The sequence below is a fragment of the Tachyglossus aculeatus genome, chromosome 20, assembly GCF_015852505.1.
Source record: "Tachyglossus aculeatus isolate mTacAcu1 chromosome 20, mTacAcu1.pri, whole genome shotgun sequence".
NCBI lineage: Eukaryota > Metazoa > Chordata > Mammalia > Monotremata > Tachyglossidae > Tachyglossus > Tachyglossus aculeatus.
This window is the reverse complement of record NC_052085.1, coordinates 14,327,429-14,345,613: the sequence shown is the minus strand read 5'-3', so window position 1 is coordinate 14,345,613 and position 18,185 is coordinate 14,327,429. Positions and strand designations below refer to the sequence as shown.

The following is an 18,185-nucleotide window of genomic DNA, read 5'->3' as shown; positions in this document are numbered from 1 at the left end:
CACACACACACAAATACACATATATATAAAAAAGGATTGCCAGCTCAGTCATATTTTAATTCCCTGACTAACCAAATCTGCTTTGGGCAGGACGGCAAATACACATGATAAAGCATGATCCGCTTTTATAGGATTTCCAATTCTAATGAATTTCCTTCATCCAGAAAACCGCTAATTTTCGACAGACATTTCAAAAATGTAATCTCTGGGTAAATTTTAATAATTCAACATCACTGAAAATTTAGGCGAATAGGAAATGATGTATAATGCCGGAGACCCGACTCGTTTAATATGAGCTTAAAATAATCCAATCGTATTACTTACTTAAGCAGGTCCATTAAGTGCCGTATAAAATCTCCTTGGCCCAAGAGCAAGTATCGCCTCATTGCCTGCATATGATCCAGTAAATTATACTTTTTATTGAGAACATCCAAGAGGTACTTGCTCGTCTCAAAATAAGCTTCATCAATTTTTCCCTGAAATGCATTTTCCAAATCTGTGAATAAGTCTGCGGCTGCAATCAGAACGTAAGAAAAGAGTTCATTTGCACTTTACTAAGAACATCTAACGGTCAGAGCACGATATGAGCCGGGGGAAACGCTCTTAAAATTTCCTGCCTTGCTGGCTGGGGGGACGCCGAACTGGAAGTAGTAAATGGTGAGGATAAAAGCCATCCCTGTTTCATCTGCTGCAACCTCGTTGATCAACGACCATCAGGGTACCTGCAATTCTCTTACGAAGTGGGGGTTTGATCTGACACACCCCGCTTATAGAAAACTCACCCTGGAGGACTCAATCGCTCCGGTGGCTTCAGCTACTGCCTAGCTGTTTCCCAAATTCATTCATTCATTCATTCATTCAATCGTATTTATTGAGCGCTACATCTCCCATTCTGATCTCTGGTCCTCTCTACAGTCTCACATTTCCTCCTGCCCTCAGGGCATCTCTACTTGGGCAGGAGGTGGCTGACACCTCAAACGAACCATGTCCAAAAGCAAACTCATATTCCCACCCATACCGTTCTCCCTGTGACTTCCCTACCACTGTAGACATCACCACCACCCTGCATCTTGCAGGCCTGTAACCTTCGCATTATCCTCGGCTCTCATTCAACCCACGCACTCCATCCATCACCAAATCCTGTCAGTTCGACCTTCACCACACTGCTACAACTCACTCTTTCCTCAACCTTCAGACTGTGACCAACAATAAAATAGTAAAATGACAGAATCCTGCTGGGGGATTAGGGTGTCATCTTCTGACCAGGACCATCTCTTTGGCTAGAAAGTGGTCTTGTTGGAAGGGTGAGTTCTGAGATGTGACTTCACTCAAAGAGAAGGCTGCCCGAATTTCAAAGAAAAGCAGGCAGTGACTGTTGAAAACTATTGGCAAAGCCCTGTATAATCCACACTCATCAGTGGTTCATTAGCATTGTACAGGAAACTTACTTGCAATGTTAAATTTATGATAATGGTGAGGTTTAAACAGTTACAATCACCTTTCTGGTGAAATGCTAATGAAGAATTGATTCGGTGAAAGTTAGTGAGGATGGTTCATTAGCATCTCACAGGGAACTCATTCATTCAATCAATCATATTTATTGAGCACCTACTGTGTGCAGAGCACTGTACTAAGCACTTGGGAAGTACAAGTTGGCAACATATAGAGATGGTCCCTACCAAACAACGGGTTTAAACGGTAACCATCACCTTTTTGGTGCAATGGTAATGAAGGATTGATACAGTGAAAGTATCAATCAGGCTTGGAGTAAGAATCGGCTGAAGACAGGTAGTTTTAGAGAAAAAACAGTCATAAAAAACTGGTGTCTTAGTGCAGTATACTACGGTAACTAAAATAATACACTCAAAATTGCGGTTGCAAAAGCCAGGATTGGCTTAAACGCACATACGGCAACTAATCAACCTGCCTCAAAAAATTCTTATATAAAAACCAGCATGCCATGAATACAGAGACATCTCAAAGGGCAATAATCGGTCTCTTGTGTGATTTTCTACATCAAAGGCTTCCAAAGGAACGGATCATTAGCTGAGGCGGATCTAAAGTGAAGGGATTAAGAATTACACGCTAGAGTTCATCCTACCGTCTTTGGGAGACTCCGCAGGTTTTGTGACGGCTATCATCTTGGCTGTGGGGGTCTGGTCGTGACACACCTGGTGCAAGAAATTAATCGATTTCCCTATCAGGAGGACCTGCACGAAGGGCGAAACAGAGCTGGAGTTATGCTTTATAAGGAGACGGTCCCCTCGACTATGGCCAACCCGTCCATTTTGCTTCGAGTGAATTCACCGATTAAGAATATGCTCCGGAGCAGGTGGGGGGATTCTGGGGTGCGGGCCTGATGGTGACTCATTTTGGCCACTGGACGACTCCCAGGCTGACAGACTTTGGCTCACACTCAACCAAAACACAGCACAACTCACACCTTCCCCTTGCTAAAAGGGCTAATTGTTTCAAGCAAAGCAGTTGAAAGGACAGAGGACACGAGAAGCAGCATGGTCTAGTGGAAAGAGCCTGGGCAGGGGAGCCGGAGGATCTGGGCTCACATCCTGACTCCGTCACTTGTCGGTGGTTTGGCTTTGGCCACGTCACTTCCCTCCTCTGGGCCTCAGGTACCTCAGCTGTAAAATGGGGATTAAGACTGGGAGCTCGGACGGGGGGGCAACCTGATTAGCCTGATTCTACCCCAGCGCTTAGTACAGTGCCTGGCACACAGTGAGCGCTTAAATACCACAAAAAAGGGCCTTTTGACTATACCTTTCTGGACTGATCCGTGGTAATGAAGGACGGGATCATTGATTTCCTCAGAGTGTATTTGTCGTGCCACAGTCGGTCGATTTTAACCGTGGGATCCGACGCTACAAAGAACTAAAGGGGGAAGTCTTCCGTTAGAGAAACAAGAAATTTGATCATTTCATATGTTCACGCGCCAGCTCTCCCGAGTACACACCTAGCCACTTCTGCAAAATCCATTTAATAAGTACTTTGGCAAAACGATTGAAATCACTTTTGTTTAGGAACCAAATTTCTCCCAATCACATTTCCCAATGTGATTGTGATACCTATGTGGTATAGTCTTTTATTCATTTCTATCATAAGATCAAAAACGACTAGTCCTGCAAGCTCACCTTTACCTTGCTAACTCCCTAAGATAATCCCCAAAATACAAAAATTGAAATGCAAAGAATAACTCTCCCTCTGAATTGTTCAAAAGATTCTGCAAACATTCAAACAGTGGGCACGCAGTATTGTTTACTGACCCTTCATTCTCTTAACATCAGTGCAAGTTAGCCTTATTTGCCTTGTGAAATGAGAGGAAAAAAAATCAGAATGCATATAGACTGCATGGACACTGGCTACTCTTACACTTTATAATTAAGACTTCCACGTTAAACGAATGTTTTAATGACAGTTTAAATGGAACCCCTTCCTTTGAAAAGTAAATTTTATCTGCAAAAGTTCTTTGACAAGGGCTTTCTTATGCAGACTGCTGACATACAGCCTAGTCTACTTCGACACTTTCAGCTCCTTCTGGGCAAGAATAGTGCCTACCAACTCCACTGTACTGGACTCCCCAAGAGATTAGTCCAGTGCTCTGCACACAGTAAGCGCTTAATAAATACCATTGACCGTCACTATTACTTCCAATGAGCTTGCTTCTTGGTGAGAAAACATCTGGCGTGAGAAGAGATGGAAAATAATCCAGCTGGAACACCTCCCTATTTTTCAAACGTTCTCTCTCTGTTATAAATCCTTTTCCATGAGATTTTTTCTCATTTGAGAACTTCCCTTAATGAACTCTACCCCATTTTGATTTTCAAAGCTCAACGCACATGCGGAGGTCAAGGAGATGGCAAAGCACTCCAAAGAAATAACCCCATCCTGCATTTTCAAATTCAGTTTGTCTCAAGGCACCAGCAGGAATCTTCCGGTAAATGTACACACGATAAAAATCACAAAACCAAAATTACTTAGCCTGGCCGGGGGGAGCTACGATAAAGTAAATCAAAATGATCAATAAAACTGCAAAAGGAAAAAAAAGAATATAATATCAGGTGCTTTGATTCACCTCATCCTGTAATACAACCGGTGATGATCTCACAGGCAATTAAAGACAGTAAATTTAACACAAACCCACGAAATGCTTCTTATGATTAAACGTAGCCGGGAAAATTCAGAACCACAGCGGCCACTCAAGCAAATTAATGGATTGTTTTTGAGCTTAGTTCCATTTTCTAAAAATAGTACATCTAAACAAATCAGATTGAAATGCGCAACTCTAAACCACCACTCTGACCAAGGCGTCCAGGAATGGGCAGAAGGATGTCTGATGCTCTTCCTCTAGATACCAGCATTTACTTAACGTTTGTGTTCAACCTAAATATATATTTTAAATGGTGTCTGTTAAATGCTTACTACGTGCCTGGCACTGTTCAAAGCATTGGGTTCGATACAAGGTAATGAGGCTGGACACGGTCCCTGTCCCCCGTGGGGCTCCGAGTCTTAATCCTCATTTGACAGCTGAGGCACAGAGAAGTGAAGTGACTTGTCCGAGGTCACACAGCAGACAAATGGCGGAGCCAGGATTAGAACCCATGACCTTCTGACTCCCGGGCCCACGCTCCATCTGCTATGCTGTGCTGGGTCTTTTACAGGAGGACGTTGAACAGACCACTGTCGTTCAAGGTCTGAGCTGAGGGGAAAGAGAAATAAGGCGACTGAAATGTTCTGCTGCCAAAAAATTGGCCCCGAATGTCCTGCAAAATATAAATCAGGACAACGGGAACACCTGGGAATCTGTCCCTAGGCTGTAAGCTTGTTGTGGGCAGGGACTGTGATTGTTTATTGCTGTTTTATATTCTCCCAAGCTCTTAGTATAATTCATTCATTCATTCAATCGTATTTATTGAGCGCTTACTGTGTGCAGAGCACTGTACTACGCGCTTGGGAAGTACAAGTTGGCAACATCTAGATGTTCTGAACACACTAAGCGCTCAATAAATACGACAACGACTGAGTCAGAAGGTCATGGGTTCTAATCCCAGCTCCGCCACTCATCTGCTGTGTGCCCTTGAGCAATTCTCTTCCCTTCTCTGGGCCTCAGTTATCTCATCTGTCAAACGGGGATTGCAACTGTGAGCCCCACATCCAGCCCAATTTGCCTGGACCCACCCCCAGAGCTCGGTGTAGTGCTGGGCGCATAGTAAGCGCTTAACAAACACCATCACCCTCATCATGAGTATTACAAGCCTTAAAATTCTGTCATCCATCACTTACTTCATGGTACGTGTCTTCCAACTCCCCATCGTATATCCAACGGTAAAGGAAATTCAGAACGGGATGAGCCACAAGGCCGAGGATGTTTTGCACTAAGGATCTCATATATGGATCCCCTGTCTTAGTGTAAGCGTGCACAGCTGATGCCAATTCACCCCCTTTCCTTCCTGATGAAAGGAAACAGGAACAGAGACGGGGGGAGATGGAAGAAGAGGCAAAAAGAGATTACTTGAATACTCAATTGCTAGATAATGGTGAAATTAGTGGAATCAATTATTTTACACTTCAGTTACTAACTTTTCATCCCTTTGCAAAACACACTGTAAAGATTGGTGAGGCTTATTTTTTACTCCTCTGTATTCAATCATATTTGAGCGCTTACTGTGTACCGAGCACTGTAATAAGCACTTGGAAAGAACAATTCAGCAACCAAGAGAGACAATCCCTGCCCGCAACGGGCTCACAGTCTAGAAGCGGGGAGACAGACATCAAAAGAAGTAAACAGGCATCAACAGCACCAATATAAAAAGAATTATAGATATATGTACACACATCAAAACAAGTAAACAGGCATCAACTGCACCAATATAAAAAGAATTATAGATATATGTACACACATCAAAACAAGTAAACAGGCAATAATATAAATAAATGGAATTACAGATATGTACATATATGCATAAGTATATAGGACAGTCCTTCTCAGAGTGGATTGACCAGTTTATTACTGGTCTTGCCTCTGGGGACAAAAACTTTTTTTCAATGATAAAATCTTACAATTAAAGCGGTTCAAAAATCCATTCATTCGTTCAATCGGTTTTTCAATCACTCGGTCATACTTATTGAGCCCTTACTGTGTGCAGAACACTGTACTAAGCGCTTGGGAGAGTACCAAATAACAAGAAACAGACACACTCCCTGCCCACAATGAGCTTACAGTCTAGAGGGGGAGGCAGATATTAATAGGAATAAATAAATGACGGATAGGGACATAAGTGCTGCGGGGTTGGGAGAGGGAATGAATAAAGGGAGCAAATCATGAGGATGGATGGAGAAGAGGAAAGGAGGGCTTAGTCAGGGAAGGCATCCATGTCATTGAAATGACTGGTTGATTTAAAAGCCTCTGAGAGGCAGATTTTCTTTTGTAGGGGACAGTTTAAAATGTGAAATGTTCTGCAAAAATCCTGCAATCTCAACAAATCCTTCCTTCTTTTTTTAAAAAAAAAATTTGGTACATGCATTTTTATGTTGCATAAATGTACTCGACTCTAGCAGTTTTCTAAAGTATTGTCAAATATTACAACCACTGCGGACTGCTAACTCAGATTGTATTTTCCAAGCGCTTAGTACAGTGCTCTGTACACAGTAAGTGCTCAATAAATACGATTAAATGAACAAATTCCTTCCTGCTAGCACAATACACCCAGTCAGAGAGTCAGAGGTAGAGGCTCCAAGCACTACTTCCCCTTGCAATCTGAATACACTCCTAACCCTTACAATCAGAATTTAGGGGGAGTTTAGGGGTTGTCAAATATAAGAAAGCGAGTAAATGTAAATGGCGAAAAACAGAAGCACCTTGACAGTGATCAACCAGTGCTGCCAGTGTTTTCAGCCTTATCTTGGGGTCGTAAGTCCAGACTAGGAGACGGCGGAGGGTTAAGCTACTTTCGAGTCCCAGATGGACACCCTGGTCGTCCTCAAGCTGTAGCTAAAAAGAAAAAGGGAAAGAAAAATATTCAAACGAAAGCTTCCAGAGCAAATCCACTGTCGCGGGCGCGTACGCTACGGGTTTCAAGAAAAACTGACCTTGGGTTTTACTCAGAAATAAACTCATCGCCGTAGTGAAAAGGGACAAGACGGTATTTTTTAGGGGGACCACAATACCTATGACAATGATGATAATAGGAAGAAGAATTGTGGCACTTGTTAAGCGCTTACTATGTGCCAACCACTGTACTAAGCATCAGGTTAATAATAATAATAATAATGGCATTTGATTAAGCACTTACTACATGTAAAGCACTGTTCTAAGCACTGGGAAGGACACAAAGTAATCAGGCTGTCCTATGTGGGGCTCACAGTCTTAATCCCCATTTTACAGATGAGGTAACTGAGGCACAGAGAAGTTACGTGACTTGCCCAAAGTCACACAGCTGACAGTGGGCGGATCCAGGATTTGAATCCACGACCTCTGACTCCAAAGCCCGGGCTCTTTCCATCGAGCCATGATAAGAGGAACTTGACGGCATAAGACGAGATGATATACAAGATAATCCGATCCGATTCTGTCCCTTCCCCAGCTGTGGCTCAGTCTGAGGGGGAGGGAGAACGCCTATTTGATCTCCATTTTCCAGATGACGAAACCGATGTCCAGAGAAGTCAAGTGATTCATCCACGCTCACACAGCAGGCAAGTGGCAATGCTAGGCTCAGAAACCAGGTCCTCTGACTTCTGGGCCCCGGCTCTTTCTCTAGAACTCTCTAGACAGGGAATTTAGGCCACCAAGGAATGATTCATTTTTAAGTGGTGTTCAGGAGGTTGCAGATGGCCTGAAGCAGCTCCAAAATGTGAACGGCATTCCCCTCTTGGCAGGAGGATTGGACTCAGGGAATAACCAAGATACAGAGGACGTGCGTTTCCTAGCTCCAATTCCCTCCAAGGCTTTATCGACCCAGTTCTTCCTTTGAAAAGACTAATTTTTCGGTGGTAGGCTAAATACAGAACATTCTGTGTAGGTGCAAATTCAACTTTTAAAAGGTAACAGCTGAGAAACAAAACCCCCTTAAAATCAGCATCGTTAACTACCTCCTTGTAGGCAGGGAACGTGTCCACCGACTTGGTTACATTGTACCCTCCCAAGCGTTTAGTACAGCGCTCTGCGTGCAATAAGGGCTCAATGAAGAGGACTGACTGGTTGATTACCTGAGAGTGCAAAACAGAGAGCAGCCTATAGTACTCTTTGAGTTCTTGGTGTAAGGCAGCGCAAAAACTCTGCAAGAGAAAAATCAAAGTTTCGTGAAAACCAAGGGATCGTTTTTCACACAAGGTACCATTCCCCAAATGAATAACCGCCCATCATAAAATGTTGAGCCTCATGAGAAGGCGGGGAAAAAGAGTCAAATGACGCTCCACAGACTGTTCTCGGATTTTGTTCTCTGACTGAGCTGAAACTCCTTGCATCTCTTGCCTTGGCAACTTTGTTGGCGTGTCTGTGCAGTGCTCTTTGGGGTGGCGGGGAGATCGGCCAACCCCATGCCCTCTTGGAGTTCAGGCAGTGTGCATAATGCCTAGAGACACTGAGCCTTTGTCCGTCAGCCCTGGCACTGGGCAAAAAGGCAGACCAGTGGCACCAGAGGATGCTTCCAACACCCAGACTCTGCCCCAGAAACAGGCAGGCGTGGACCAGATCCTCTCTCGGTCCACAGCAACATGAGGAATAGCTTGGGGTGGTCTGGAGAAGGGGAGGGAAGGGGCGAGGAAGCAAGGTTGGCTGGCTTCAGCAGATGCTTGGTTGCACCCCCGAAGACCCGGTCTGACACTTGGGTTCATCTTTGATACGCAATTCTGTTCCCAAATCTAACAGTAATGATAATAGTACTGATATTTGTTAAGCGCTTATTAAGTGCCAGGCACTGTTCTAAGCGCTGGGGTGGATACAGGTAAATGGGGTTGGACAGAGTCCCCGTCCCATGTGGGGCTCACGGTTTAGCCCCTGTGATTTCTGCTTCCTCTTTTATTAACGCGTTTGAGACATTTCAGTTAGTGGTTCTTCATCTCTTATTTATTCAATCGTATTTAATGAGCACTTACTGTGTACAGAGCCCTGTACTAAGCGCTTAAGAGAGTACAATATAAGAATTAACAAGACACAGTCCCTGCCCACAAGAAGCTCAACTGGGCAGGGAACGTGTCTGTTAATTCCGTTACGTTTTACTCTCCCGAGCGCTTAGTAGAGTGCTCTGCACATAGTAAATGCTCAATTAATACCACTGATGGACTGACTGAGCTGGACCATTCCTTACCGATTTAGGGCTCGCCTCCCTCGCCTCTCTAGCTCGGTTTTAACGATCACCTCTTTGAGACGAGACTGTAACCTAGATTAGGGAATGTGTCCACCAACTCTGTATACTGTACTCTCCCACGTGCTTAGTACACTGCTCTGCTCATAGTAAGAGCTCAATAAACATCACTGATTGATTCAATACACCTTCACCTCTCTTCTCCTTAGTTTTCACTAGATTGTAAGCTCCTTCAGGGCAACTCCAGCGTAGTGTATTCTCCCAAGAACTTAGTATTTGTGTTTTACACCCAGCAAATGCTCAATAAATCCCAATGACCGATTTACTCTATATTTCTTCAAGGAACTCACTACTACCTTAAACTCAACGGGGTGACCGGAGCTTCTGACTGAAATAATCTCATCTTTTCCTTTCACCACACGAAACGCATGTCATCTCGAAGAGGCTGCCTTCTTACACAAGGCACCTATTCCCACCTGTCCCCCACAACCACATGGTCGTCATGGATTCTAATCCCGGCTCCACTACTTGTTGGCTGCGTGACCTTAGGCAAGTCATTTCACTTCTCCGGGCCTCAGTTACCTCATCTGGAAAAAGGGGAATTGAGACTGTGAGCCCCACACGGGACAGCAACTGTGTCCAACCTGATCTGCTTGTATCCACCCCAGGGTTTAGAACAGTGCCCGGCACATAGTAAGTGCTTAACAATTACCATAATTACTCATGCTTATCTTCCAGTCTTGCTGTTTCATCATCAATCGTATTTATTGAGCGCTTACTATGTGCAGAGCACTGTACTAAGCGCTTGGGAAGTACAAATTGGCAACATAATTGTTGCAAATTGGCAACATACAGTTTCCACACTGTAAAGACTTATTTACATAATCAGGTCACCCTTAACAAATACCATCATTACCATTATTATCCCCAAGCTTAACTTCTGAAATTTCTCCTCACCATCCTCAGGACAGCTTCTTTTTTCTCTTTAATAAATGCTTACTATATGCCAGGCAACTGTACTAAGGGCTGGGGTAAATATAAGCTAATCAGGTTGGACACAGTCCATGTCCCACGTGGGGCTCACGGCTTTAATCCCCATTTTACAGGTGAGGTAACCGGCATAGGGAAATGACTTGCCCAAGGTCATCCAGCAGGAAAGCGGAGGAGAAGTGATTAGAACAGAGGTCTTCTCACTCCCAGGCCTGAGCTCTTTCCCCTAGGCCATGCTGCTTCTCATGCTGGCTGATTCAACACGTTTTGATACTCACCTCAGATGAGGTAACTGAGGCACAGAGAGGTTAAGTGACCTGCCCGAGATCTTGTTTTTAGCTCGCATTTAAGGCCAAATTTTCATCACCTTCTGTAAGCAAAATGGTTCAAAGGAGATATGAAATCACTTCCTAAGTAGATGTTTTCTCATTCACTTAGATTAGCATGCCGAGTTAAACCAACTGATGCCCTGGGGCCTGAGTTACGTTCTCAAAATTCATTTCCACTTTTGACTTACAGCAGACATTTACTGTAACTTGATCATCTATTTATAGTTGTCATTGATTGAAATGTTTTTGAAATATATTTAGAAAACCACTGAGCTAATCAAGTTAAGTGAAGCTACAGAAGAGAAATGTCTGCCTCCCTTTTTACTATTGAAAATAATCCCAATGGGCAAATTCACTAAAATAGAGAGGTTAATTTTTTCCATAAACTCTTCTTACTGGATTCGACTTGAATAAGGCTTTACTATTTCCGCTCTGCCACCACATCCTATCATTCAAATACTTCTAAGGATTTCAGAACACGCTAAGTAAATATTCACTACAGTAATTAAACTGAACTCAAAGTAATCTCTGAACAACTAGTTGAGTTTTGTGGGGGGCAAAGGGGTGGAACAGACTCCCGTAAGTTTTCCCAATTAGATGGAGCTGTTTCAAGTGTCATGGATACTAAAAATAATAATTATTATGGTATTCGTTTAGCGCGTGCTCTAAGCCGGGCACTGTACTAAGCACTGAGGTGGATATGAGCAAATCGGGTTGGACAGCGTCTCTGTCCCACGTGGGGCTCACAGTCTCAATCCCCATTTTACAGATGAGATACCTGAAGCACAGAAGTGAAGTGGTTTGCCCAAGGTCACACAGCAGACAAGTGTATAACTCTCCTAAAGCTCTAGCTGAACAAAATGGACAGATCTGGTAACATAAGCAGAGTGTGTTTTTAGACTGTGAGCCCACTGTTGGGTAGGGACTGTTTCTAAGCGCTTGGGAAGTACAAGTTGGCAATATATAGAGACAGTCCCTACCCAACAGTGGGCTCACAGTCTAAAATAAATAAAATAAAAATAAATAAATAAATTTACAAATAAATAAAATGTAAAGGACCCTGCTTCCATGCCTCTCCTTCCCTTGAGAACAGTTAGAAAGGGAAGAGCCCAAGAAACACCCAGAGGCAGACGGAATGAAGAGGAGGCTTAGCTAATGCTAAATTGTATCCATTTCCATTTCTTCTTATTTGGTCCTTTAGCATATAAATGGGGGGTGGGGGGGTGGTGACGACAGGAATCAGGAGAACATCCACCTTTAAAAACTGTGGAATACGATTGTAAGTGATTTAGTCTAGAAGGGAATGTCAATTAGATCCTGACTTCAGTAAAACTCGGAAAGAGAATGTGGGAACTCCTTCCCTGAGTTTGATCAGCCATTAATTCACCTTACCCTCCTCCCCAGACACACAGCACTTATGTCCACATCTGTAATTTATTTATATTAACGTCTGTCTCCCTCTCTAGACTGGATAGGGAATGTGTTTTAGTTTTGTTGTAGCGTACTCTCCCAGGCGCTTAGTACAGTGTTCTGCCCACAGTAAGGGCTCAATAACCAGGACTGAGTTTTACTCTTTAACCTGGCTTTCTGAGAAGCAGTGTGGCTTAGTGGCAACAGCACGGGCTTGGGAGCCACAGGACGTGGGTTCTAATCCTGGCTCTGCCACTTGTCTTTTGGGTGACCATGGGCAAGCCACTTCAATTCTCTGTGCCTCAGTTACCTCATCTGTCAAATGGGGATTAAGACTGCGAGCCCCACATGGGACAACCTGATCACCTTGTAACCACCCCAGTCCTTAGAACGGTGCTTGGTACATAGTAAGCACTTAACAAATACCGTCATTATCATTATTATTCTCAGTTCTCTTCCTGAATTTGGCTTCTATACTAGTTACCGATTTCAGGTCACGCTTCGGTTCTTTGTTCGAAAGGAGGCGAATCCCCAGCATTACTTACATTTAATTTCCCTCTGAGTTGAGCCTAATATCTGATCTAGGTGAATTAGGTACCATCATTAAAACCTGACTCCCCTGAAGAGAACCGGGTGAATTACACAGCCCCCACTACTAGGGAGGAGGCGATGACTTGGTGACTCTTGTCCAGCTCCAATTAATTCCGGAGGGTGGATTGGAACCAGATTTTGACCCGACTCCCAAGTCTGCTGTGACGGTCTTAAGCCAGGCAGCAGGGGCGACATGCATAAACACAGGATCTGCGTCACGGTCTCCTTCCCTCCTTCCACCCTCCCCTCCGCCGGTCCAATTGGCCCAAGCATTTTTAGGGGATCACCACGTTTTACTTCGGTCATGCCGGAGATGCTGTGCGCGCTCAGTGAAACCAAACTGCGGCATCTCCGCTTACGTGGAGAGGTTTTTGGTCCCCTTTCAAAACTCTGGGTGTCAAAAAAAATTGCACCTCCAAGAGCTGTTCGAGTCCCGAATCTACCGTGGCTGAGGAAACCCTGCTCCGGTGAATGGGAAACCAATTGCTCCCAAATCTGCTCAGGGACAGACTCTGTGCCAGAAGATAAAAAAAACTGCAGAGAAGTGACCACCAATACTGAAAGACACAATCTCTTTTCTATAAAACACATTCAAAAACTAAGGCTTCGGGAAGTACACTCCTAGGAACATAATGATTTCTCTGTTTACCTACTCCATTACTGCCTTTCTAGCAATGAGGTACTGCAAAGCAATTAGCTTGCCTATTATAAAATCGGTTCTTAATTCCAACTGCAGAACACAGAACCGCTCCATCTGAATAAAATACACACTTTTCTAATGCCCCGGTTTGGCTTGGCCGGGCTCCCTGCTCTTCTGTAAAACGAAGCTGTTGGGGAAACTAACATCGATTCCTAGATTAAACCACTGAGTGACTTCAAGCTGTCATAAAGATGCCATTCCAAGGACGAACAACTTGCCACTAATGCCCAGTTGCCAGGCTTCTAGGCAATGCCTCGCTCTGTGCACACGTCAGCGTTGGAACGACTCCTGGGTGCCAGAACCAGGACAGAATCACGTTTAAAAAAAAGAAAATAAACTTCGTAAACCCAACAGCTTAAATGAGCTCTGCAATATCACGGGGACTTCTGAACAACTCTCCTTTAGGCAGCTAAGCAGTTCTGTGATTGATCTAAGGGTGATATCCTGACGTCCAGACAGCCTCTTTATATGTGCACTTAAAGCACAGGATACAGAATAATAATAGTAATTGTGGTATCCATAAGCACTTATTTCTCCCCCACTGGACTGTAAGCTCATTGTGGGTAGGAAATATGTCTGTTCATTGTTATATTGTACTCTCTCAAGTGTTTAGTACACTGCTCTGCACAAAGTAAGCGCTCAATAAATACGACTATGTGACAAGCGCTGGGGTTGATTCAGAAGAATCGGGTCGGAGGCAGTCCCTGTCCCACGTGGGGCTCACGGTCTGAAGGAGAATAAGCATTTAATCCCCATTTTAGACGATGAGGAAACTGAGTTACAAAGAAGCTAAGTGACTGGTCCAAGGTCGTACAGGAGGCAAGTGGCAGAGCCAGGACTAGAACCCAGGTCTTCTAACTCCCAGGCCTGGGCTCTTTCCACCAGACCCATCTGCTCTTTGAACTTTTTAACGAAGCAGTTGTTCCAGTTAACTCAACGCGAGCCCTGTTACTTACTGGGCAAAGTCTGTTGAGAATACGGGAACTAAATATCGCCAAGGCGTCTCTAAAAGTTGATCTGCAACGGCGAGGCCGTGAGGAACCAAGAATCTAATTGTCCCACTCACGAAATGATAGATGAGCTGTCTAAGGCTTAAAGTAGGGGAGGTTTCATCACTTGGAAACACTGGACGAGAACTCAGATACGCCATGATTTTGGGTAGAGGAGCAGAAGCTTATTATTGGTGGATTCAAAGAAAATCAGCTCTATGAAACCCGCTGGCTAATCGGGAGCTAAAGGTGAGGAACCTCTCCTGCCGATTATTAGAGGTGGTGAAGTAACGGCAATTCGCCGTCACCACGGCCAAAGCAGGCGGCAAACCAGGGCAATCGACCTGCACCGCAGACATTGCCAGAGAAGGGGACGTCGGAAGTACGGAGCTGCATTTTCTGGGAATTCAAACGAAGGTCAAAATCGCTATTTGCCACTCAACATGCGATCGCTCTATCGAAAATGTTCCCAGCGCGTCAAACGCTCTTTGCAACTTCCACAGCTTTAGGAGGGTCTTGCCCGAAGGTAGCCAAAGCTCCCGGGTGGTAGCGACCGTACCTGTCCAACAAGTCCGAAGGCCCGGTCTAAGCTCCTCTGGTCTGTGTACTTGCGGATTTTATTATGCAGCCATCCTAGTTCCACCAGCCTGATGGTCGTATCCCTCAGAGATCTGGTCAGGCTTGCCTGAGAAAGTCGAAACAGCAACCGTTAGGAGCCAAATTCGAGATTTTTGCATTGCACTCTGACACGGCTGTTGGAAAATGTTAATGGGTCTTCTTAGAGGAGTTGCATCAAAACAGGAATGTTGTTTCATCACTAGACTGGTGATACAACTTAAGGATCGCCACTGACCACAGAAACAGAGCAGGTAGATGACATTACGTACAAGACTGAGCCCCGAGGGAAGTGTTCAAAGACTGCCTCTGGCAGGGAGTGGATAAGTTTTATTACTGGAACTTATCTGGATTACTTTGTACCTACTCCAGCATTTAGAACAGTGCTTGGCACATAATAAGAGCTTAAACCACAATTACTAATTATTATTACAGCCCCTTCCCCAGACCACCCAATGTCACTTGATTTAACGACCCTTTTTTCTGCTAAATAACACATCCTTCCTCCTCAAATCTTAACATGGCCCAGCCTCTGCAACAGAGGGGCAAGGGAAGCAGTGTGGCTTAGTGGATAGAGCACGGGCCCGGAAGTCATTCATTCATTCATTCGTATTTACCAAGTGCTTACTGTGTGCAGAGCACTGTACTAAGTGCTTGGAAAGTACAATTCAGCAATAAAGAGAGACAATCCCTGCCCACAACGGGCTTCCAGTCTAGAAGGGGCGAGACAGACATCAAAGCAATCATCATCATTGACAGGCATCAATAGCATCAGTATCAATAAATAGAATTACAGATATATACACATCAAAACAAGCAAACAGGAACTAATAAAAATAAATAGAATTATAGATATGTACATATACATACAAGTGCTGTGGGGAAGGGAAGGGGATAGAGCAAAGGGAAAGCAAACAGGCATTAATATAAATAAATAGAATTATAGATATGTACATATACATACAAGTGCTGTGGGGAAGGGAAGGGGATAGAGCAAAGGGAGCAAGTTGGGGCAATGGGGAGAGGGGGAGCTGAGGAAAAGGGGGGCTTGGTCTGGGAAGGCCTCCAGAAGGTCCTGGATTCTAATCACTTGCCTGCTGTTTGACCTTGGGCAAGTCACTTTACTTCTCTGGGCCTCAGTTGCCTCATCTGTAAAATGAGGATTTAGACAGGGACGCTGTCCACTCCATTTGCTTGTATCCACCCCAGCGCTTAGTACAGTGTCTGGCACATAGTAAGCACTTAAATACTGCAATTATTATTATTCTACTACCAACTCTATTGAACTGTATTATTTATTTATGATATATGGTATGCACTTCCTAAGCACCAAGCACTGTTCTAAGCGCTGGGGCAGACACAAGCTAATCTGGTGGGACGCAGTCCCTGTCCCACGTGGGGCTCACGGTCTTCATCCCCACTTTACAGATGAGGTGACCAAGGCTCAGAGAAATACAGTAAGTTGCCCGAAGTCGCACGGCAGACAAGTCTCGGAGTTGGGAGCCCAGGTCCCCTGACTCCCAAGCCTGGGCTCTTTCCACTAGCCCATGGGGTAATCTCCCAAGTCCTAAGTGCTTAGTACAGTGGTCTGCACAGAGTAAGCGCTCAATAAATACGATTGAATGAGTGAATAGTAAGCACTCCGTAAACACCACTGATGAATGGATTGATTGAAGAGTTACTGGGGTCAATCTTTTGCCCGCAAATATCAGCTCCCCCCAAAACACCCAATTCCCTACAGCTCCTCACACGGAACATGCGGATGGGCAAACGGGCTCGAATCTTTAAACGCGCTTGCGTTTTACTCTACCTTTGCTTGCACTTTGTAGCAATTTTCTGAATTGCACATTTTGATGCTCTTGCCGTCTATCCCCTGGAAGACGTATAAAATATCTCTTACAAGGGACGCTTCGGTTATCTCCACTGCACCTTAAACGGAACATTAGCAAAGTGTATTTTTTTTTTCCAAGTGAGACTTGCGAGATGTTAACTTTTAGAAGCTCTGCATTGAATTCCATTTTTCGAAACATCCCGACAGTACCACATACACATCCGTAATTAGAAAAAAAAAAGAGGCGGCGCTTGGCTTAGATATAAGCGTGGCTGTTGTAGCAGAGGGAGTAAAAAAAAAAAAAAAATACTACAATAAAATGGGGACTTGAAATTTTGAATCAACACATTTTATTCCTTGAAAAGGGCTGGAAACACTACACAGCTGAGAAAAATTAGAGGAATTTAAGTAATAAAAATGGGGAAAATGCACAAAAACTTCCAACTGTTCTAAAAGACAGTTTGGAATATAGTTACGGTGGTCACTAGGACCAACAATCCAATGTTCCAATGAGAACCCTATGAAGAGAAAGTATTTTGGGGAGATTAATAGTGAACAATCACCACACACTCAAATATACGCCAAATTTCAATAAGTATTCCATTTCTTCTGCTGTTACACCTGATCTTTAAAACGGTTCATTTCTCTTACAAACTTTTTTTCTTTTAACCCAAGCCTGAACAGGATCATTTTTGCTGAATTTCAAATCACATAGATTGCCACTTCCCAGTGCTAAATGAAGGTTTGTGATTTTTCTGTTGAAAGAAAAACATTCCGGAGACAAGCTGAGTGACAAGGAGATGAAGGGATGCTTGCTGGTAACCTCTGTTTTAATCACCCAATCGATCAATCAGGGGTATTTACTGGGCCCTTAATGTGCACAAAGCACTGTATTAAACACTTGGGAGAGTAAAATACAGCAGAGATGGTAGACAAGTTCCCTTCTCCCAACAAGCTTACGGTCTAGAGGGGGGAGAGACATTAATATAAATGAATAAATTAAGGAGATGTACATAAGTGCTGCGGGGCTGAGGGAGGGGTGAATAAAGGGTACAAATCTGAGTTCAAAAGCATATGGTCTCGAGGCGTAGCGGACAGTCTGAGCATACGCCCGGGAGTCAGAAGGTCACGGCTTCTAACCGAGGCTCTGCCACTTGCCGGCTGTGTGAACTAGGGCAAATCATTTCACTTTTCTGTGCCTCAGTCACCGCATCTGAAAAATGGGGATTGAGACTGCGAGCCCCACGTGGGACAGGGACAGTGTCCAACCTGACTTGTCTGTATCCATCCCAGTGCTTAGTACAGTGCCTGACACATAGTAAGCACTCAAATACCATAATTATTATTATCATCACACCATCAATGAGGCATCCCCTTGCAAAGTGCCTAGAGGCTCAGAGTTTTAGGGCTGGTCTG

General features: G+C 44.2%; 1 protein-coding gene across 2 annotated transcripts in view; it reads right to left on the bottom strand.

The window, feature by feature from the left end:
- The window catches only part of TUBGCP3 (tubulin gamma complex associated protein 3), a 57,755-nt gene that overhangs the window by 18,887 nt on the left and 20,683 nt on the right, over positions 1-18,185 (bottom strand). The window contains exons 7-14 of one of the 2 annotated variants that reach the window (XM_038761978.1): positions 16,749-16,861; positions 14,883-15,008; positions 8,218-8,286; positions 6,871-7,003; positions 5,296-5,462; positions 2,776-2,886; positions 2,102-2,210; positions 325-514 (exon numbers count right to left, since the gene is read on the bottom strand). In XM_038761978.1, the coding sequence (XP_038617906.1) occupies positions 325-514; positions 2,102-2,210; positions 2,776-2,886; positions 5,296-5,462; positions 6,871-7,003; positions 8,218-8,286; positions 14,883-15,008; positions 16,749-16,861 (1,018 nt within the window). Of the gene's footprint in view, positions 1-324; positions 515-2,101; positions 2,211-2,775; positions 2,887-5,295; positions 5,463-6,870; positions 7,004-8,217; positions 8,287-14,882; positions 15,009-16,748; positions 16,868-18,185 lie in introns of both variants that reach the window. The other variant, XM_038761977.1, reaches the window with a different exon arrangement.